This window comes from Scyliorhinus canicula, chromosome 2, assembly GCF_902713615.1.
Source record: "Scyliorhinus canicula chromosome 2, sScyCan1.1, whole genome shotgun sequence".
Taxonomy (NCBI): domain Eukaryota; kingdom Metazoa; phylum Chordata; class Chondrichthyes; order Carcharhiniformes; family Scyliorhinidae; genus Scyliorhinus; species Scyliorhinus canicula.
Window position 1 is genome coordinate 45,689,546 of NC_052147.1, and position 22,886 is coordinate 45,712,431.

Sequence of the window (22,886 nt, forward strand, 5' to 3'; positions counted from 1 at the left end):
TAAAAACCTGTCTGGTTCACTAATATCCTTGAGGCAAGGAAATCTGCCATCCTCACCTGGTCTGGCCTACGTGTGACTCCCAGCCAGCAGCAATGCGGTTGGCTCTTCAATGCCTTCTGAAAAGGCCTCGCAAACCACTCAGTTGTATCAAACCACTAGAAAGCCCAGAAGGAATGAAATTGGATGGAACACCCAGCATCAATTTAGGCACTGGGAATGATGGTGGCAAACTCAGCCCCAGTCACCCTGCAAAGTCCTCACTAATATCTGAGGGCTTTTGGAAGAGCTGTCCCACAGAATTGTCAAATAGCATTGTGTTGTGTGGCATTACCACCATGCTAAATGGGATAGATTTGAACAGATCTAGTAACCCTGGGCATCCATGAGGCACATCATGGGCCATCAGCAGCAGAATCATACTAATAATAATCTTTATTGCCACAAGTAGGCATACATTAACACTGCAATGAAGTTACTGTGAAAAGCCCCTAGTCGCCACATTCCGGCACCTGTTCGGGTACACAGAGGGAGAATTCAGAATCTCCAATTCACCTGACAGCACATCTTTTTGAGACTTGTGGGAGGAAACCGGAGCACCTGGAAGAAACCCACGCAGACACGGGGAGAACGTGCAGACTCCACAGAAACAGTGACCCAAGCCGGGAATCGAACCTGGGACCCTGGAGTTGTGAAGCAACAGTGCTACCCACTGTGCTACTGTGCTGCCCCAATCTGTACTCAACCACAATCTGTAATCTCATGGCCCAGAATATCTCCCATTACCACCAAATGACAGAATCATACTTGCAGATAATGTTCCAGACAATCTGTCACAATCCCTGGGAATGTCTTGACCCACCAGCAGGAAGACCCAGCAGATCTGGCAGCACAGTGGTATACAGTCCAGAGGCCTGGGAATCCTCAATATTGACCAATCTGTTGAGCTCGGATGCCTATATGTGGGTTTGCATTTGTCCTTCTGCCAGAAGAGGCATACTGAGCACACCTTTGCCAGGAGGGTGCCATTTACATTGGCATTTCCCATCCTGTTTTTTCCAGTGGATCTGCACCAGACGTTTGAGTCACCGTCAACTCTGGCATGAGGCCCCAGAAGGAAGATGTTTTCATCTTCTGCGATGGAAGTGAAGACTTTATATCAGGTTCAGAATGGAACTTTTCCTTAATATCTTTATCACATTTCCCCTTTAATTTAATTATCCAGAACCATTCACTGGCTGTGATGCAACATTAGAGCTTTGCTTGTGGGATTATTTAGCTCTCTGTAAAATACCACTTCTGCTATTGAATCTGCCTGTAGTCCTGCGATGAAGCTTTGGCACACATTCCCAGACATTATTCAGGAGAATTAAAAAAAATTTTTTTTTGAAGTGTCAGCTGGGCTGTGTGCCTAGTTGCTGCATGATGGTCCGCTTAGTTTTACTCTGACTTTTTTTTTGTAGCAGTTGGATACAACTGAATGAAATGGCCTATCAAGACCGAGAACGATTTAGAATTAACCCACATTGTTGTGGGTCTGGTGTCAAACTTAGGCCAAACCAGGCAAAAATGACAGGTTTCCTTCTCTAAAGAACATCAGTGAATCTGATGGGTTCCAGACTTGACTATCCCAATGTCTCCTGCTGGCCTCTTAACTGACAAGAGTATTGACAGTCAGAGAGATCTAGGTGTACAGGTCCACAGGTCACTGAAAGGGACAACACAGGTGGAGAAGGTAGTCAAGAAGGCATACGGCATGCTTGCCTTCATTGGCCGGGGCATTGAGTATAAGAATTGGCAAGTCATATTGCAGCTGTATAGAACCTTAGTTCGGCCACCCTTTGAGTATAGTGTTCAATTCTGGTCGCCATACTACCAGATGAATGTGGAGGCTTTAGAGAGGGTGCAGAAGAGATTTACCAGGATGTTGCCTGGTATGGAGGGCATTAGCTATGAGGAGCGGTTGAATAAACTCTGTTTGTTCTCACTGGAACGACGGAGGTTGAGGGGCGACCTGATAAGAGGTCTACAAAATTATGAGGGGCATAGACAGAGTGGATAGTCAGAGGCTTTTTCCCAGGGTCGAGGGGTCAATTATTAGGGGGCATAGGTTTAAGGTGCGAGGGACAGGTTCAGAGAAGATGTACGAGGCAAGTTTTTTTACACGGAGGGTAGTGGGTGCCTGGAACTTGCTGCCGGAGGAGGTGGTTGAAGCAGGGGTGATAGTTACATTTAAGAGCATCTTGACAAATACATGAATAGGATGGGAATAGAGGGATACGGACCCAGGAAGTGTAAAAGATTTTAGTTTAGACGGACAGCATGGTCGGCACAGGCTTGGAGGGCCAAAGGGCCTGTTCCTGTGCTGTACTTTTCTTTGTTCTTGTCTTTCACCCTCTGGAAACTTGAACTCCTCCAAAGTTTTGCTGCCTAACTTTCTCTGTCCAATTTTCCAGTCACCGCTGAGATTGCTGACCTACATTACCTCCTAATGCAGCTCCGCCTCAAAGTTTAAAACATTGTGCTTGTATTCCAATCCCAGCATAGTCTTGTCATGTTTCAGTAACCTTCTAGACCTCTCCAGGAACTCTACATTTCTTTAACAATGGCCTTTTGCGCATTCCTGATTGTCATTGCCCCATCATTGGTGTCTGACCAGCTGCTCAGTCACTAAAGATCTGCCTCTGTACCTCTGTTTCTGCCTTCTTTAATGTACTTGAAACCTACCTCTTTTATAAAGCTTTTGGTCACCTGCTCTTGTTTGAAATTTTGCAGCTCAATGTCAGATTTGGTCAGATGCTCCGTTTCACCATTTAAAAAAAAAGATAACTTATGAGATGTGGCTAGTCCAGAATTTATTGCCCATGCCTAGCTGCCCTTCAGAAGGTATTGAGTTGCCTTCTTGAACCACTGCATTCCCTGAGGTGTAGGTACACCCATAGTGCTGTTAGGGAGAGAATTCCAGGATTTTGACCCAGTGACAGTGAAGGAACGGTGACGTATTTTCAAGTCAGGATGGTGCATAACTTGGAGGGGAACCTCCCGGTTGGGTGGGGTGGGGGGTTCCCAGGTATCTGCTGCTCTTGTCCTTCTAGATGGTAGTGGTCGTGGGCTTGGATGGTGCTGCCTAAGGAACCTTGGCGAGTTCCTGCAATGCATCTTGTCGATGGTACACACAGCTGCCACCGTTTGTTGGTGGTGGAGGGATTAAATGTTTGTGGAAGTGGGGAGCAATCATGCGGGCCTCTTTGTCCTGGATGGTATAGAGAATGTATATTTTGTATGGTGTTAAGCATCTTGTTGCAGCTGCACTCATCCTCGCTGTAGGATTCCTCGCCTTTAATCTGCTCTGGTTGCCATAGTATTAATATGACTAGTTCAGTGTCTGATCAATGGTAACTGAGGATGTTGATTGTGGGGGAATCAGCGATGGCAATGCCATTGAATGTCAAAGGATGATGGTTAGATCCTCTCTTGTAGGAGATGGTCATTGCCTGGCAGTTGTGTTATGCAAATGTAACTTGCCACTTGTCAGCCCAAGCCTGGGATATTTCTTGCTGCATTTGGAGATGAACTGCATCATTATCTGAGGAGTCGCGAATGGTGCTGAACATTGTGCAGTCATCCATAAACATCCCCACTTCTGACCTTCTGATGGAAGGGAGGTCATTGATGAAGCAGCTGAAGATGGTTGGCCCTCGAATGCTACCCTGAGGAACTCCTGCAGTGATGTCCTGGAGCTGAGATGATTGACCTCCAACCACCACAAACATCTTCCTTTGTGCTAGGTATGACTCCCAACCAGTGTAGAGTTTTCCCACTGATTCCCAATGACTCCAGTTTTGCTAGGGCCCCCTTGATGCCATACTCGGTCAAATGTTGCCTTGATGTTAAGGCAGTTATTCTCACCCCGCATCTGGCATTTAGCTCTTTCGTCCATGTTTGAACCAAGGCTGTAATGAGGTCAGGAGCTGAATGACCCTGGCGGAATCCAAACCGAGCGTCCGTGTGCAGGATATTGCTGAGTAAGTGCTGTTTGATAGCACTGTTGATGACTCCTTCCATCACTTTGCTGGTAATGGGGAGTACTGATCGGGCAGTAATTGGCCGTGTTGGATTTGTCCTGTTCCTTGTGTACACGGCACTCCTGGACAATTTTCCACCTTGCCGGATAGATGCCAGTGTTCTAGTTGTACTGAAACAGCTTGGCTTGGGGTGTGGCAAGTTCTGGAGCAAAAGTCTTCAGTACTATTGCCGGAGTATTGTCAGAGCCCATAACCGTTGCAGTATCCAGTGCCTTCAGCTGTTTCTTGATGGGGAGTGAATCGTATTGGCTGAAGACTGACAAATGTGATGCAGGGAACTGCCACAGGAGACCGAGATGGATCATCCACTCGGCACTTCTGGCTGAAGATTGTTGAGAATGCTTCAGTCTTGTCTTTTGCACAGATGTGCTAGGATCCATCATCATTGAGGATGGGGATATTTATGGAGCCTCCTCCTCCAGTGTTAGAACAAAGAACAAAGAAAATTACAGCACAGGAACAAGCCCTTCAGCCCTCCCAGCCTGCGCCGATCCAGATCCTTTATCTAAACCTGTCTCCTATTTTCCAAGGTCTACTTCCCTCTGTCCCCCGCCCGTTCATATATCTGTCTAGATGCATCTTAAATGATGCTATCGTGCCCGCCTCTACCACCTCCGCTGGCAAAGCGTTCCAGGCACCCACCACTCTCTGCGTAAAAAAACTTTCCACGCACATCTCCCTTAAACTTTCCCCCTCTCACCTTGAAATCGTGACCCCTTGTAATTGACACCCCCAATCTTTGAAAAAGCTTGATGCTATCCACCCTGTCCATGCCTCTCATAATTTTGTAGACCTCAAACAGGTCCCCCCTCAACCTCCGTCTTTCCAACGAAAACAATCCTAATCTACTCAACCTTTCTTCATAGCTAGCACCCTCCATACCAGGCAATATCCTGGTGAACCTCCTCTGCACCCTCTCTAAAGCATCCACATCCTTCTGGTAATGTGGCGACCAGAACTGCACGCAGTATTCCAAATGTGGCCTAACCAAAGTCCTATACAGCTGTAACATGACCTGCCGACTCTTGTACTCAATACCCCGTCCGATGAAGGCAAGCATGCTGCATGCCTTCTTGACCACTCTATCAACCTGCGTTGCCACCTTCAGGGTACAATGGACCCACCATTCATGGCTAGATGTGGCAGGACAGCAGAGCCTAGGACGGATTTGTCTGTTGTGGAATCGCTTAGCTTTGTCTGTTACTTGCTGCTCATGCTGTTTGGCACACAGGTGGTCCTGTGTCCAGGTTGTAGCTTCACCAGGTTGACACCTCATTTTTAGCTATGCCTGATGTGCTCCTAGCATGCTGTCCTGCATTCTTCATTGAACCAGGGTTGATCCACTGGCTTGGTGGTAATGATAGAATGGTGGATATGCCAGGCCATGAGGTTGCAGACTGTGGTCGAGTATAATTCTGCTGCTGATGGCCCACAACGCCTCATGGATGCCCAGTCTTGAGTTGCTGGATCTGTTTGAAGTCTATCTCATTTAGCACGGTGGTAGTGCCACACAACACAATGGATGTGAAGACAGGACTTTGTCTGTGTGATGGTTACTTCTACCAATACTGTCATGGACAAATATATCTGCAACAGGTAGATTGGTGAGGATGAGGTTAAGTATCTTTTTCCCTCTTGTTGATTCCCTCACCATCTGCTGCAGCCCCAGTCTGGCAGCTATGTCCTTTAAGACCCGGCCTGCTCAGTCTGTGGTGGTACTACCAAGCCACTCTTGGTGATCGACGTTGAAGTGCCCACCCAGAGTATATTCTGCGCCCTTGCACCCTCTGTGCTTCCAGCAAGTGATGTTCAACATGGAGGATACTGATTCCTCAGCTGATGGTGGACGTTACGTGGTAATCAGCAGGAGGTTTCCTTGCCCATGTTTAACCTGAAGCCATGCAACTTCATGGGGCCCAGAGTCGATGTTGTGAACTCCCAGGGCAACTTCCTCCCAACTATAGACCAAGTGCCGCCGCCTCTGCTGGGTCTGTCTTGCCAGTGAGACAGAACATACCCAGGAATGGTTATAGTGGTGTCTGGGACATTAACTGTAAGGTATGATGCTGTGAGCATGACTGTCAGGCTGTTGCTTGTCCAGTCTGAAGCATTTCTCCCAACTTTTGCACAAGCCTCAAGATTTTAGTAAGAAGGACTTTCCCATGCTTAGGTCGATGCCGGATGGTCTATCCGGTTTCCTTGCTTTTTCGTATTTTTGTAGTGGTTCATTTCAGAGTGCATTTTAAAAAAATAATAATTTTTATTGAAAAATTTTGAATTTATACAACAATAACGCACCATAGTAAAATACCAAAAATAACAATAATATTAACAATCATAAACATTCACCCCACCCCCATGCACAACACAGCATTTTAACAACAACGCAAATTTACACAATATAAAGTTACAGAATAGAAACTACAATAAGGAACCCCCCCCCGGGTTGCTGTTGCTATTGACCAAGATACCTATCTTTGCGCCAGGAAGTCCAAAAAAGGCTGCCATCGTTTATAGAACCCTTGTATTGATCCTCTCCGGGCAAATTTGACCCTTTCCAGTTTTATAAATCCCGCCATGTCACTGATCCAGGTCTCCACACTTGGGGGCCTTGCATCCTTCCACTGTAGCAGAATCCTTCGACGGGCTACTAGGGACACAAAGGCCAGGACACCGGCCTCTTTTGCCTCCTGCACTCCCGGCTCTACCGCAACTCCAAAAATTGCGAGTCCCCACCCTGGTTTGACCCTGGATCCAACCACCCTCGACACCGTCCCCGCCACCCCCTTCCAGAATTCTTCCAGTGCTGGGCATGCCCAGAACATATGGGCGTGGTTCGCTGGACTCCCCGAACATCTGGTGCACCTATCCTCACACCCAAAGAACCTACTCATCCTAGTCCCGGACATGTGGGCCCGGTGCAGCACCTTAAATTGGATGAGACTAAGCCTCGCACATGAGGAGGAAGAGTTGACTCTCTCCAAGGCATCCGCCCAAGTCCCGTCCTCTTATCTGCTCCCCGAGTTCCTCCTCCCATTTAGCCTTCAGCTCCTCCACTGACGACTCCTCCACCTCCTGCATTACCGTATAGATGTCAGACACCTTCCCCTCTCCGACCCCACACCCCGAAAGCACTCTGTCCATTGTCCCCCGCGAGGACAGCAAAGGGAATCCCTCTACCTGTCGCCTAGCAAATGCCTTTACCTGCAAGTATCTGAACATATTCCCTTGGGGAACGCCAAATTTATCTTCCAGTTCCCCCAGGCCCGCAAACCTCCCGCCAATAAACAGGTCCCTCAATTTGCTGATGCCCACCCTTTGCCACCCCCTAAATCCCCCATCCTTGTTCCCCGGGATGAACCGATGGTTGCCACCCAGTGGAGCCTCCATCGAGCCCCCTGTTTCCCCCCTATGCCGCCTCCACTGTCCCCAGATTCTTAGGGTCGCCGCCACCACCGGGCTCGTGGTAAACCTCTTAGGGGAGAGCGGCAACGGCGCCGTTACCATGGCACCCAGGCTCGTACCTCTACATGACGCCATCTCCATTCTTTTCCACGCCGCCCCTCCCCCCTCCATCACCCATTTACGCACCATTGCCACATTGGCCGCCCAATAGTACCCCAGAAGGTTGGGCAGCGCCAGCCCGCCTCTATCCCTCCCTCGCTCCAGGAACACCCTCTTCACTCTCGGAGTCCCATGCGCCCACACAAAGCTCAGAATACTGCTAGTCACTCTCCTAAAGAAGGCCCTGGGGATAAAGATGGGCAGGCACTGAAAGAGGAACAAGAACCTCGGAAGCACCGTCATTTTGACGGACTGTACCCTCCCCGCCAACGATAATGGCAGCATGTCCCACCTCTTGAACTCCTCCTCCATCTGATCTACAAGTCTGGTGAAATTATGCTTGTGAAGAGTCCCCCAGTCCCTGGCCACCTGCACCCCCAGGTACCTAAAGCTCTCCCCTGCCCGCCTCAGCGGGAGCCTACCAATTCCTTCCTCCTGGTCTCCAGGGTGCACCACAAACACCTCACTCTTGCCTAAATTTAATTTATAACCTGAAAAGGTCCCAAACTCAGCTAGCAACTCCATCACCCCCGGCATCCCTCCCACTGGATCCGCCACATACAGTAACAGGTCATCGGCATACAACGACACCCTATGTTCCTCTCCACCTTGCACCAAGCCTCTCCACCTCTCTGAATCCCTCAACGCCATCGCCAGTGGCTCGATTGCCAGTGCAAACAACAAGGGGGACAGGGGGCAACCCTGCCTGGTCCCTCGGTAAAGCCGGAAGTACTCCGACCTCCTCCTATTCGTGGCCACGCACGCCATCGGGGCCTCGTATAGCAGCCTTACCCATCTAATGAACCCTTCACCAAATCCAAACCTCCCCAACACCTCCCATAAGTACCCCCACTCCACTCTATCGAAGGCCTTCTCTGCATCCAGCGCCACCACTATCTCTGCCTCCCCCTCAATCGCCGGCATCATGATGACATTCAACAATCTCTGCACATTCGTGTTCAGCTGCCTTCCCTTCACAAAACCTGTCTGGTCCTCGTGAACAACCCCTGGCACACAGTCTTCTATCCTGGTGGCCAGGATTTTTGCCAGCACCTTAGCATCCATGTTGAGGAGAGATATGGGCCTGTATGAACCACACTGCTGGGGGTCCTTGTCCCTCTTTAAAATTAACGAGATCAGCGCCCGCGACATCGTCGGGGGCAAAGTCCCCCCTTCCCATGCTTCGTTGAGTGTCCGCACCAGCAAGGGGCCCACTAGGTCCACAAACTTTTTATAAAATTCTACCGGGAACCCATCCGGCCCCGGTGCCTTCCCTGACTGCATCTGCCCGATCCCCTTAACTAGCTCCTCCAGCTCAATCGGCGCACCCAACCCCATCACCTTCTCCTCCTGCACCTTCGGGAAAGAAAGCCCGTCAAGGAACCTCTCCATTCCCCTCCTCTCCCCCGTTGGCTCCGACCGGTACAGTTCCCCGTAAAAGTCCTTGAAGACCTCATTCACCTCTACCCCCTTCCGCACCACATTCCCACTCTTGTCTCTCACTCCAGCAATTTCCTTAGCCGCATCCCGCTTGCGGAGCTGATGAGCCAGCATCCTACTCGCCTTTTCACCATGTTCGTACACTGCCCCTTGTGCCTTCCTCCACTGTGCCTCCGCCTTTCTAGTGGTCAGCAAATCAAATTTAGCCTGCAGGCTGTGCCGCTCCCCCAACAGTCCCTCCTCTGGTGCCTCTGCATACCTCCTGTCCACCTCCAGCATCTTTCCCACCAGTCTATCCCTCTCACTCCTCTCGCTCCTCTCCCTGTGTGCCCGGATGGATATCAGCTCCCCACGAATCACTGCCTTCAGGGCTTCCCAGACCATCCCCACCTGAACCTCCCCCGTATCATTCACCTCGAGGTACCCCTCAATACTTGCCCGGACCCTCCTACACACCTCCTCCTCCGCCAACAACCCCACATCCAACCGCCACAACGGGCGCTGGTCCCGCACCTCCCCCATCTCCAACTCTATCCAATGCGGAGCGTGGTCGGAGATTGCAATGGCCGAATGCTCGGCCTCCTCCACTCTCGGAATCAGTCCCCTACTCGCCACGAAGAAATCTATCCGAGAGTAGACCCTATGTATGTGGGAGAAGAAAGAGTACTCGCGTGCCCTCGGCCTCACAAACCTCCATGGATCCACCCCACCCATCTGGCCCATAAACCCTCTCAGTACCTTGGCCGCCGCCGGCCTCCTACCCGTCCTAGAGCTGGACCGATCCAGTGAAGGATCCAACACCGTATTAAAGTCCCCCCCCCCCCCCCCCCCCCCCCCCCCCCATGATCAGACCTCCCGCCTCCAGAATCCGGGACCTGTCCCAACATACGCCTCATAAAGCCCGCATCGTCCCAATTTGGGGCATACACACTAGCCAGTACCACCTTCTCTCCTTGTAGCCTGCCCCTAACCATAACATACCTACCCCCCCCATATCCGCCACCACCTCCGATGCCTCAAACAACACATTTTTCCCCACCAGAATCGCCACTCCCCGGTTCTTCACATCCAACCCAGAGTGGAAAACCTGCCCCACCCATCCCTTCCTCAGGCGGACCTGGTCCGCCACCTTCAGGTGGGTCTCCTGAAGCATTGCCACATCTGCCTTTAGCCCCTTCAGATGAGCCAGTACCCTCGACCGCTTCACTGGCCCATTCAACCCTCTCGCATTCCAGGTGACCAACCGGATCAGAGGGCGTCCCGCCCCCCTCCCATGTCGACTAACCATAGCCCGTCGACTGCCCGCCCCAGGCCAGCACCCCCTGCCCGACCCAGTTCCCACGGCGACAACACCGTACCTCTGTCCCCCCAGCCCCCGCCAGCTCCTTCCTGACCCTACCAGCAGCAACCCGGTATTCCCCTTTCCCCCCTCCCTTCCCCCCCAGGCTAGGAACCCTCCTAGCCGCGAACCGTCCTCCATTGTACTTCCGTGGGTCAGCTAACTTCTGCTGACCCCGGAAACACCCGCCAATAACCCGACCCCTCCCAAAGTGGGATCATCCCTAATCTATCCCTCCTCCAGGCACCACTCCAGCGCGGGGAAGAACCCGCCTCCCCCCGTCACAGTCTCCGCCCCCCCAGCCCCGCAGCGCGGGAAACCAGAGGAAAGCCCGCGCTTTCGCACTGCCCCACCACACCCTTCTGACGCAGCTCCCAAATACCAGCCCCACTCCATACCCCCAACCCGACATAGAATACAACAAACCCCCCCGACCCTCCCCGCAAGATACACAACTCGAACAGTGCCCCACAGCAAAAAAAAACTTAGCGGAACACCCCCGTAAATAACCATATCAAAATTATAAAAGTACAAAAAAAAGAGAACACCGCAACAGCAGAATTGGGCACTAAAATATTACAACCGACCCCGCAACCCCCAACCCCTAGTTCAAGTCCAGTTTCTCCGTCCGCACGAAGGCCCACGCCTCCTCCGGGGAATCGAAATAATAGTGCCGGTCCGAATAAGTTACCCACAGGCGCGCGGGCTGCAACATTCCGAACGTTATCTTTTGCCTGTAAAGCACCTCCTTCGTCCGATTAAATCCGGACTGCCATTAGCCGCCTCCGCACTCCAATCCTGGTAGATCCGTACTACCCCATTCTCCCACTTGCTGCTCTTCACCTTCTTGGCCCAGCACAGCACACACTCCCGATCACTGAACTGGTGGAACCTCACCAGCACCGCACGCGGGGGTTCATTTTCCTTAGGCCTCCTGGCCAGTACTCTGTGCGCTCCCTCTAGCTCCAAGGGCAGATGGAAATACCCGTAGACCCGTAGTTTGTCAGGTCCGACCCCTCCAGCCCCTCCGCAAGGCCCAAGATCCGCACGTTTTTCCGCCTCATGCGGTGACCAAGCTCCTCGAAGCGTTCCTGCCACTTCTTGTGGAGTGCCTCGTGCCCCTCCACCTTACTCACGAGGACCACGGCCTCCTCCTCTCGTTCAGTGACCTGTGTCTGCAACTCCTTGATGGCAGCACCCTGGGTGGTCTGAATCTCTGACAGCCTTCTGTTTGTTTCCTGCAGAGAGCTCAGTACCTCAGCTTTGAAGTCTGTGAAACAGCGCATGAGAGCAGCTAGTTGCTCTTGGGCCCACAGCCTCCACTCCTCTGGAGCTCTGCCAGCGGCCATCTTAGATCCCTTCCCCCATTTTTTCTGGGGAGCTGCTGCTGCTTTTTCCCCCTTTCCACTCCGAGTTCGAGTCATGAACTGCGGGGAAAGTCGTTCAGCACACCTTCCCCCACCGGGAGACGTCGAAAAATTTCCGTTTTGTGCTCTAGAAAGAGCCTAAAAGTCCGTTTAAACTGGGAGCTCCCAAATGTGTGGCTTCCTACGTCATCACAGCCACCGGAAGTCAATTTCAGTGTGCATTTAAGAGTCACTGACATTGCTGTGAGTCTCAAGTCACATGTTGACCAGACCAGGTAAGGATGGCAGGAATCACATCGGCCAGACCAGGTAAATATGGCAGAATTCGTTCCCTAAAGGACATTAGTGAACCAGATGGGATTTACGACAATCAACAATGGTTCCATGGTCATCATTAGATTTTTAATTCCAGATATTTTATTGAGTTTAAATTCCACCACCTGCCATGGTAGGATTCGAACCCAGATCCTCCGATCAATACCCTGGGTCTCTGTATTACTAGTCCAGCAGCAATGCTACTATGCCAACACCTCCCATGTGCCTTATTTAAGCAGGACATGTTATGTGGGTAGGCTAGGCTAAGGAATAGCAAATGGATTTTACGTCAATGTAAGACGATGCATACTGGAATACAAGTGAACATTACCATTGCAAATAAGTATTCATTTACTAATTTTTTTAAATAAATGGGATCACCTGGCACCGTCCTGTGATGGTAGAGTTCTGCTGAAAATGCTGACCAAGTGGTCTGATGCATCTTGATTCTTCACTTGGAAAAGACCAAATTTAAAATATTTTCTGACAAGTGATTCTCTTCCAAAAATACTTGATTTTCTGTGAAGTGCTTTGGGATGTCATGGTGATTGTGAAAGATGCTGTATAAATGCAAATCTTTATGCTATTTTGGATGCTCTCGCCTTTCTTGTTCTTGTGATACATTTCATTTGAGATGTAAGGATGGATATCCATACTAATTTCCTCAATGTCAATTTAAAGGAACCTATAATCATTTCTGATATAACAAGTTAAATGATCATTGTGTGCCGCCAATAGGTGGTAATGCTTTTTAAAAATATTAGTAGGTAAAAGAAAAGGCAAATCGCTTTCTCGTGCCACTTTTCAACTTTCAAAACATTTGATGTCCCTCTTAGTTGTACAGTGTTCTTAATTAGTAACAGAACTAGGTTCTTTATTTAATCTTGCCTACTCAGCAGAACTATTTGGTTCAGCGTTTAAACATTAATTGGCACCATGAGCAGCATGAAGAACCACCTTTGAGCAATATTTTGTGTGAAACTTTCGTTTAATGAAATCTATTTAGGTAAAAATGTTATTTTGCTCTTCTTTAGAGAGACTTTGGAACTTTATCCCCTTCATCAAAACGAATGAAAATAGATGACTCTCTAGCAGGAACTGACAACAACTTCAACCAAAATGGAATAGAGCTAACTGGAGAAGTACAGTTACAAAGCTTAACTACTGAAGAAGGTATTGTAGTTTCTTTTGTCAATTGTTTTGCATTTCAATAGTCATTCTGGTGTAACCAATTTGTTGGAGTTCCCGGCTTGGGTCACTGTCACTGTCTGCAGAGACTGCACGTTCTCCCCATGTCTGCGTGAGTTTCCTCCGGGTGCTCCCGTTCCGTCCCACAAGTCCCGAAAGACGTGCTTGTTAGGTGAGTTAGACATTCTGAATTCTCCCTCTGTGTACTCAAACAAGCACCGGGGTATGGTGACTAGGGGATTTTCACAGTAACTTCATTGCAGTATTAATGTAAGCCTGCTTGTGACACTAATAAAGATTATAATCATCATTATAGGTCAGAAGGCAAGGTTGGAGGGAGATGGTGGTAGGAGGGAGGCAAGACTAGGAGTCTGCTAGGGGTGGAGTGAGGAGAGGATATGAAGGCCTGAGGGTGGAGGGACTAGTGGTGTACCACAGTGATCAATTACTCACATTCACTTATGATTTGGATGATGGCCTAGAATATTTACAAATTTGGTGCCACAATGGCAGGTGCCATTGTGGACGGCCTTGATGATGGCATAAAGTTGCAAGGAGATGGTGACTGGGCAAAATTGTGGCACATGAAATTCAATGTAAGCAAGTGTGAGGTTTTCCATTTTGGACCAAAAGGATAGGGCAGAGTATTTTCTAAATGGAAAGAGGTTGGGTTCAATGGGGTACAGTGGATGTCCAAAGAGACTTTGGGAGTTCAGGTGCATAAATCCTTAAAATGCCACAAACAATTGCAGAAATAATCAAAAAGGCTAATAGAATGCTAACGTATGTATCTAGAGGATTGGAGTATAAAGGCAAAGATGTGCCGGTTAGGTAGATTGGCCATGTTAAATTGTCCCTTAGTGTCCAAAGGTTAGGTCAGGTACAGGGACTAGGTAGGGGACTCTTCAAAGGGTCAACGCAGATTCAATGGGCGAAATGGCCTCCTACTGCACTGTAGGGCTTCTATGACGAGTTATGCTGCAGTTATACAAAACCCTGTTTAGACCCCACTTGAAGGACTGTGAGCAGTTCTGAGAACCACATTTTAGGAAAGGATATTTTGGCCTTCGAGGGAGTACAACGTAGTTTACAAAAATGATGAATGGACTTCTAGGGATTCCATTACGAGGAGATTACACAGATCAGGTCTGTTTGCACTAGAGTTTAGTCGGTTAAGGGGTGATCTGGTCAAAGTATTTGAGATAGTAACAGGGAAAGACAGGGTAGATAAAGATGAAGTATTCCCACTGGTTGGAGATTCTAAAGCTGGGGTCATAATCTGAAAATTAGGGCCAGACCATTCAGGAGAGATGTTAGGAAGACCCTCTTCACTGAAAGGGTGGTAGAGGTTTGGAACTCTCTCACAAACAGCAGTTGAAGCTAGATCAGTTAATTTTAAATCTGAGAAAGATAGGTTTTTGTTATGCAAAAATATTAAGGGAGGTAGATGGAGTTAGGCCACAGATCAGGCATGATCTCATTAAATGTGGGACAGTCTTGAGGGGCTGAGTGGCCTACTCCTGTTCCTATGGAAGCACAATGGGAACTGTCATCTGAGCAGACATGTCACAGCAGTAGATATCTGGTAAACAACTTAGTGAAACCAGCAACAAACCAAACAGATGTACCGCATTACCTTATTAATGACATTAAAATGAAACAATGCTGAGTCGACTGTAAGCAAAAGCTTACTGTTTGTCCCCTCTTGCCATGAATTGACATGGACAGCTTATGAAGTTCAGCCCCTGCTGATGTATGCATGTACTGAAACATGATTATCCTTACCTAGAAGTAGTTTTAGCACCTGGTCCAATCATTTATAATAATGATCTTTATTGTCACAAGTAAGCTTGCATTAACACTGCAATGAGTTACTGTGAAAAGCCCCTAGTTTCCGCATTCCGCCGCCTGTTCGGGTACACAGAGGGAGAATTCAGAATATCCAAATGACCTAACAAGCACATCTTTCGGGCCTTGTGGGAGGAAACATGAGCGCCCGGAGAAAACCCACGCAGACACGGGGAGAACGTGCAGACTCCCCACAGACAGTGACCCAAGCCGGGAATCAAACCTGGGACCCTGGCGCTGTGAAGAAACAGTGCTAACCACTGTGCTACCGTGCCATCCATTTTATGGTCAATAGCCGTTTTATGGTTAATCTAAATAGGGATCTAGAGAGGCTAGTGTTCCTGAAACTTGAATTTGTGAACACTGTTGCAGCTTCATATAAAACACAAAAAAAAATTATTTCAGTAAATCTCACATAGTTGACTATCTTCGGTGTAATTAAAGTCGTTTAACTTCATGATAGGCCTGCTGTTTTCACCCCTCTCCTTGTAAAAAAAACAATGTTAACGCTGTCCTTGAAATGACACCTCATCTCCATCCTCCCTTTCCTCTCGAGTTCTCTGATGTGCTTTTGTCCACCAAATTTGTACTCTACTTTCTAGGAACCATGTTTGAATTGTTTTTCTGCCCCTGCCGCAATACTCAGGCCCTTATCAAAGTCACAAATAACCTCCTCTGTGAATGTGGCCATGGTAAACTATCCCTCCTTGATCTGTTAGCAACTGTTGATGTGGATGTCGACACCATTCTCCTCCAGTGCCTCTTCTCCATCATCTAACAGGATCCAAAGATGTGCAGATTAGGTGGTTTGGCCATGATCGATGGGCGGGTATGTGGGGATAGGGCGGGGGAGTGAGCTGAAGTGGAGTCCTCTTTTGGAGAGTGGGTGCAAACTCAATGGAACAGCCTCCCCGAACAGGCGCCGGAATGTGGCGACTAGGGGCTTTTCACAGTAACTTCATTTGAAGCCTACTCGTGACAATAAGCGATTTACATTTCATTTTCAAATGGCCTCCTTCTGCACTGAGGGTTCCTATAGTTTCTATGGAACTGTACTCACCTGGCTCTGTTCTTATCTATCCAGTTGTAGTCAAAGATTCACCTTCAGAAGTTTCACTTCCCACTCCTGCATTGTCACCTTCAATAGTTTCACTTCCCACTCCTGCATTGTCACCTCTGAAGTACCCCAAAGATCTATCCACAGTTCCTTCTTATTTCTCATCGTCATGCTGCCCCTCTGAAAACACATCTTCAGGTTCAAACGTATGCTGCGATCAAACGTATGCTGACGACACCCAACAATACCTCACACCACCTCTTGTGTTGGACCACTTCTATCTCCAAATTATCAGCCTGTTTGTCCGACAACCAGTATTGAATAAGCTGAAATTTCCTCCAACTAAATATTGGGCAAACCAAAGGTACTGCCTTCATCCCTGTCGGGGTGGAGGGTGGTTTTGTGGCATCAATGTCTGATGGTCAGACCGTGGCAAACTTTAACAAAAATTGTTGGAACAGTATTAATAGCATTTAAGTGTCACATCTGTTTTAAGAAAATATTAAAATCATTAAAAAAGTTACCAGTCATTGATCTGAAGACTAACTTCAAGGGGTGTGTTTTCAGCTGGTGACATCATTGGGGCATGGCTTCACTGGCAGTGCCCCATGTTGGAAACCTTTGCTGCTTGACTCAATTCCAGGCCCCACTGCAGTAGGAATGGGACGATTTTGCTGCAGGCTTTGTAAGTGACTGATTATTTTGCGGACTCAGCAGTGAATGCTGCAGCTTTGCTGCTCAGAGAAAAATGCAGGCTATTATTGTCAACAACTGTAGAATGATTTTATTTTGATCTCTCAAAAAGATGTTTAGCTCTGGGACATGAATTCTATTTATCGTTTTGCGCCATTATCACTATCCAGCACTTCCAGCTCATATTAGATGCAGGATAAAGCACCCACACTCTGCAAAAATTGGGCCAGATCTTCCTGTCAGTGGCGATATTGTGTACATTGCCACTGCCCACGAATATCACTCTGGCCTTTTTGTGCTCTTCCAAGCGGGATTTTCAATCTTGGCTGTAGTAAAGTTGGAGCAACGCAGACTTTTAGGGGGAAGACCAGGGTGCGCAGGAGATATGAGCAAAGAGAGGTTGTGTCCACTTTTTGCATTATTTGCCTTTTGAAGGTAGGTTTTTAAAGGTCACAAGTCTTTCAGTGAATGGGTAGTCAGGTTATTGGAGGGGGCAGCAGAGGTGGGTTGGTGTTTAGTTGGGCAAGATCTGTGGGGGTCAGATCACTGGGTAGGTGGGTCATGTTGGGTGGATGTTGAATGGTGGGGAGCATTTTTCAGTTGGGGGGGGGGGGGGGGGGGGGGTTACATTTGTGTCGGGTGGGATGCTGAATTCCACCACAGATTAAACTGTATAACATTTCTGTGTAAGTATCCAAGTTATTGTGAATATCTAATTCATAATTCATGCTTTAGAATATAACTTACTGTTTTAGGAGAGTGAAGTGTTAAATCTAAACTGAATCAAAAATCCTGATTTAGAAACTGAAAATAACCTTGAATGGAATGTAATTCAAACAAGCTTGAAGTTTATTACACTTGGGGTTCAAGCCATGTTGATGTAACAGGTTAACAGCTAGGAAGTTAAGAAAAAAAGCAGGTTGGCTTACTTAGCTGTGGAGTTGGAGACATGACATTTGCAGTTATTTCAGTAAAGGATAAAATATTCAGTTGAGGCATAGCCAGCAAATAAGACTGGTTGATTTTTGGAAAAGTAAAGCTTTGGGTCTTGTGTGGCATGTAGCTTCTTGGAAATTGAGAGATTAAACCAGTCCTGCATAAGTAAATGCCAAATCTGTTGCCCATGATTTGCCTGCATTTGAGAGCTGGTATTCAATATAATACAAAGTTGGTAAGGGAGAAAATGACTGAAGGTTTCTGTGGCTGGGAGCTAAAGGAAGAAATCTACAATAATCCTATCAATAAAAACCAGTTAACATTGTTACAGATGGAGTTCTGGAAGTGATCAACTTGGTTGCAGATGGAAAACATAGCTGCGGGCTATTGGAAACCAAGGAAATTTTCAGATGCTTATAAGTCGCTGCACAGGAGTTGCAGAGAGGGCCATGCTTGAACTTTAGGGGCGGTAGAGAAAAAGATGTTAGGTTGTTTAGCCAAAAACTAATAGAAGGACCCATGAACCCTTGCACCTTGAAAATGGCTGGAACACTGAAGAGAACTCGGGGTGGATTCTGAAGAGCTGAGATGTAACTTCGATTTGGTACCGGATAAGAAATTAATGAACCAAGAAAGGGTATGGGGGGAGGGAAAGGAATGGTAGAAATGGGTTTGCAGCACAATTTTTTATCAGCTGTCATGTTAATAGTGCTTACATTATTTACTTTTTGATACATAGTAAAGTTTTATTTGGTATTAAAATCTTGTGATGTGGATGTAGTTCTGTTAGTTGCTGTTTATTTGGATTTCTGCATTAATGGTTCCTAAAAGGATTGTAATAGGGTAAGTAGCGTGTCTCTCGCCCAAATCTCCAAAACTGAGATCGCTTTAGAGATGTGTCTCCTGTTTGAGGCAGCACAAATCAGCCCCTTGAAAGTTTGAACTGATACAGGCAATTCCAGTTCCTGTGCATGCATCAGGATTTCTGCAAGGTCCTGTTGCACATCTTGTATTTAAATCCAGATTTTGTTGCTGTGGATTTCAGAAGATGAAGGCCAATGTGTATTCATCCCATTCTCAATCCTATTGATAAACCAGTGTGACATAATTCACATAAGGGAGAATTCCACTTGGATGTTTAAATGAAAGGGTCAGTCATGTTGGGCATTTGTACCTACAAGGGGTTGGATTGAACTAGCTAAACTTTTTGGGACCATTGCACTTTAGGCTGTACTGGATTCTCACAGAAGATAAAGAATAGTACTATAAAACGGTGTATTGCATTTATTCTCTTATTTGCTTTTTTAATAACTATTATACATTCAAAAAAATTATTTATTAACCAACCAGGAAAGCATTTGTCTTGTAGACCATGGCCACTTTTTTCTATGCTAAGAAAATAGTTTTGCGACTTTTCAAAACTCTGTCGCACTATTAAGAAGCAATTACCAAATTCGTAAACTGGAATTTCTGTTGAGTGCGTAGGGAGTAGTAGAGAAAGAAATTGAAGATTCAATGTGTTGCTAAAGTATAGTAACTCCAATTGCATGCACCAAAAACAGAAAATGCTGGACAATCACAGCAGGTCTGACAGCATCTGTGGAGAGAGAAGGGAGCTGATGTTTCGCGTCTGAATAACTCGTCAAAGCTTGACAAACCCTAGCTTTGACAAAGTGTCATCCAGGCATGAAACGTTAGCTCCATTCCATCTCCACAGATGCTGTCTGACCTGCTGTGATTGTCCAGCATTTTCTATTTTTGTTTCAGATTCCAGCATCCGCAGTACTTTTCTTTTAATTTCAATTGCATGAGTTCTCTTGGTGTCATCGTGTACATATTAGATTGTATACTGTATTTAGTGTGTTTACTTACATAAAAAATTTTTTTTTTTTTGTAGGCCAGAAACAAACTGAATGTCCCGCACTGAATACTTGTGATACACATACAACATGTGGACCGGTAGCTGTTCAGTTATTCGATAAAGAAACAGATGATGGAGTGTTACTTTCTGAGAATGACATTAAAAATTCCAATACCATAGAACAACCTACTTCTGAGGAATTATGTTATGAGGTAACTCAAGTAACCCTGTCAAGTACTCAACTCCCCTTGTTGGAGCCGCACAACGAAGTCCTAAATAATACTATACAGGGACAAGATGATTTTTTAGTTATGGACACAGATATTACAGCAGAGGAATTGGTTCAAGAACAGTTGTCTTGTCAAAATATTCCAGAACAGTTGAATGATACTGAACTAACGGCCACAGTGCAGTCAGAGGATGAAATGACCGCTCCAAATTCACTTCTTTCAGATATGGCCACGGGCAACCAAAAATGTTCTGAAGCAAGAAATTCTGTTCAGGATTTGCAGCATCAGATGGGGAACCAAGATCCACTTGGCAATCAGGAACAGACTGGGCAGCTGAATGATTCTGACATAGCAGACCAGATGCAGCAGCTTGAGAAGGCTCTGTCTCGGGATGTGGAGCCCATTGGAGAGGTTTGTAGCACTGAAAGTAATCATTTACAGCGGCATCAAATTGAACAGACTTTTGAAGCTGACATCTCTACTCAAGTAGATCTTGATGGTCAGGTATCTCCTGAAGAACTGAATGGATTGCAAATAGTCAATCAAAATAATATAATGAGTCACTTTGATGAGCAGAATGCTGACCAACAAAATCAGGATGGTTCAGAAAATATTCTGGAAAGCACAGTGACTGAGGATGGAGCATTAGAATTTCAAATACCTATTGAAAGTCAGGAATTATTGGCTCAGGGACACGAACAGATATTCATTCAAACCTCCGAGGGCTTAATTGTGTCACATGAAGGAACTGCAGTTGTGTCGCAGACATCTGAAGGCATTGTTATAGTAACTAATGCTGATGGTACGACAATGCACATACGAACACCTGATGGTGTTCCCTTTGAAACTGTAGAAGCACTTCTTGCAATGGACTCCGAAGGGCAAAGTGAAGGCCTGTTAGTTTCACAAACACAAACTGAGGTGGAACAATAATTGGGCTGTGCTCACCCCCATCTAAAGAAAAAAACAAACTTTGCAGTTGTGCATTGAAATGATAAGTACAAAACAGGGCTGTTACTTTTTTTTTCCAAAGGTTGAGACTTTGTTTTCTATTGTGCTACAGCGAACATTTATTACTTAATGTATTTTGTGTTGAACTTTGTTGTCCCACAAGCTAACAAGTCTGGTACAAAAGTGGGTGTAAAGTTTTAAAATTGGTTTACCCTGAATGTTTCATTATGCCAGGCAAGATATTTGAAAGAATGAATGAACCCAGGTACATTTATTGAAGTTTGTACTCTAGAACAAAAATGTGACTACAATAGACCAAGAAATGTGATGTTGCTGCACTGAATTTGAATGTTTGTTTTTCTTTGCATCTTTACATTTGACTCCTTATTGCTTATTGGAAATGACTATTTTGCCAACATAGTATTTGTATGTCTTCTACTGCCAATTTTTGAAACTGCCAATAAAAGATTTAATTATACTTTCATGAAAAAATTATAATAAATTTAAATCTCATGCTTTGCTATTTGAAAGTTTTGCAAAAATCTTAATTATTTAACCTCTTTAGTAATTCATCTCAACAGGAAAATGTTAAAATTAACCTGTACTTATTGTGTTACAAAATATCAGTTGTAGATTATACAAACCTTTAGTTTAAATAACGAGATCTGAAAAGTTGCACAAAAGTTTCTGATTTAAAAACGTGGACTTAAATTGCAGTTTTGAAAACAGTTCTGAAATACAAGGATGTGTTTTGTTTTACTGATGTGGAAAATTAGTTATTCAATTTGCTCACCTTAATTTTTAGAACTCGTGGCCAAAGAAATTAAAATGAAACCTCAAACATTAGAGAGCAGTGCTTTTAATACCAGCGTTAATTAGCCTACAGATGTTCAATTTAAAAGAAAAAACCTTTAAGAGGAGACTGTAGCTGAAGACGATGAAGCCTAGAATATTAATTCTGAATTGCTTGGCTTTCACTTGAATAAAATTTTACAAAAATTGTATGGCACCAACACATTTTTGTCTCCTGAGGATTAATAATTCTCCAACTTTATCCTTAGAAATGGTGATGTATGAAGTTAGTTGCTTTCATGTAAATTCCTTTTGAAGAACAGTTTTTAAAATTAATTCCCCATCTTTCCACTCGCTCGTCGTGTCCCCTTTTGTAATGCAAAACAATGGCTGAAGAGTCTGCTGTCTTTCATTTTAGTTTGCAGTCCTTTATCCTTAAGTTCTTAAACGGAGGGTCACATTTATTGAGATGGGACAGTTGCAGTCATAGTGCTGGAGTAATGTTAGTTATCACCCAAATGTGGAAAAAAGGGACTGAAGTTGGTTCTTTAATCTCTTGGCTATAAAGCTGTAAACGTATGGCAGGTTTTCAGTCATGCCAAGTACACATTCCCTTTTTTTCCCTGCAACTGATGAAATGCATTTAGTGTGAAACTTGATGTCCTTTTGAATTGGTTTGAGAGGATGTAGGAACGGGAAAGTTGTATAACTAAGCTATGTACATATCGGCTCATTACTTGTGCAGGCTGTTCATCAAATGTATTAAGGCTGTGTTGTGCATGTTGGTAGTTTCCACTTTCTTCAGTGTACACCAAAACATTATCAAAGAACTGTAATTTGACTGTTGTAAGTAATGAACATATTTAAAGACATATGAAAATAGCAGAAAATTGAATTTATTTTCTATTTTTAATATACAGATATTTTGTAATGTCTTGCTTTTGAGTACATTGTAATCTTGACAGACAGCTTTGTTGCCTTAATTTGATGGTGTAGTTAAAAATGCCATCAGTAATGTACTTCAGCCCAATTGGATGGTGATTGTTGTCATATGACAACTTCATGATGGATTCGTGATTAATCAGCTTATTGTATAAAATAAATGACATTTTACTTGTCATTACAAAATGGAACTGCTCTGTCAAAGATCGACTTTGTAACCAGCCAAAGGTTGGTTTGTACAGTGTATTATAAACCATTGTTAAACTGTTATAAATATTCGC

At 45.9% G+C, this 22,886-nt stretch overlaps 1 protein-coding gene across 1 annotated transcript in view; it reads left to right on the plus strand.

The window, feature by feature from the left end:
- The window catches only part of znf839 (zinc finger protein 839), a 51,081-nt gene extending 28,291 nt beyond the window's left edge, over window positions 1-22,790 (plus strand). Inside the window, exons 7-8 of the mRNA XM_038777206.1 lie at window positions 13,142-13,280; window positions 19,727-22,790. Coding sequence (XP_038633134.1) covers window positions 13,142-13,280; window positions 19,727-20,853 — 1,266 coding nt within the window. The 3' untranslated portion in view covers window positions 20,854-22,790. The remainder of the gene's footprint in view (window positions 1-13,141; window positions 13,281-19,726) is intronic.
- The last annotated feature ends 96 nt before the right edge of the window (window positions 22,791-22,886 follow it).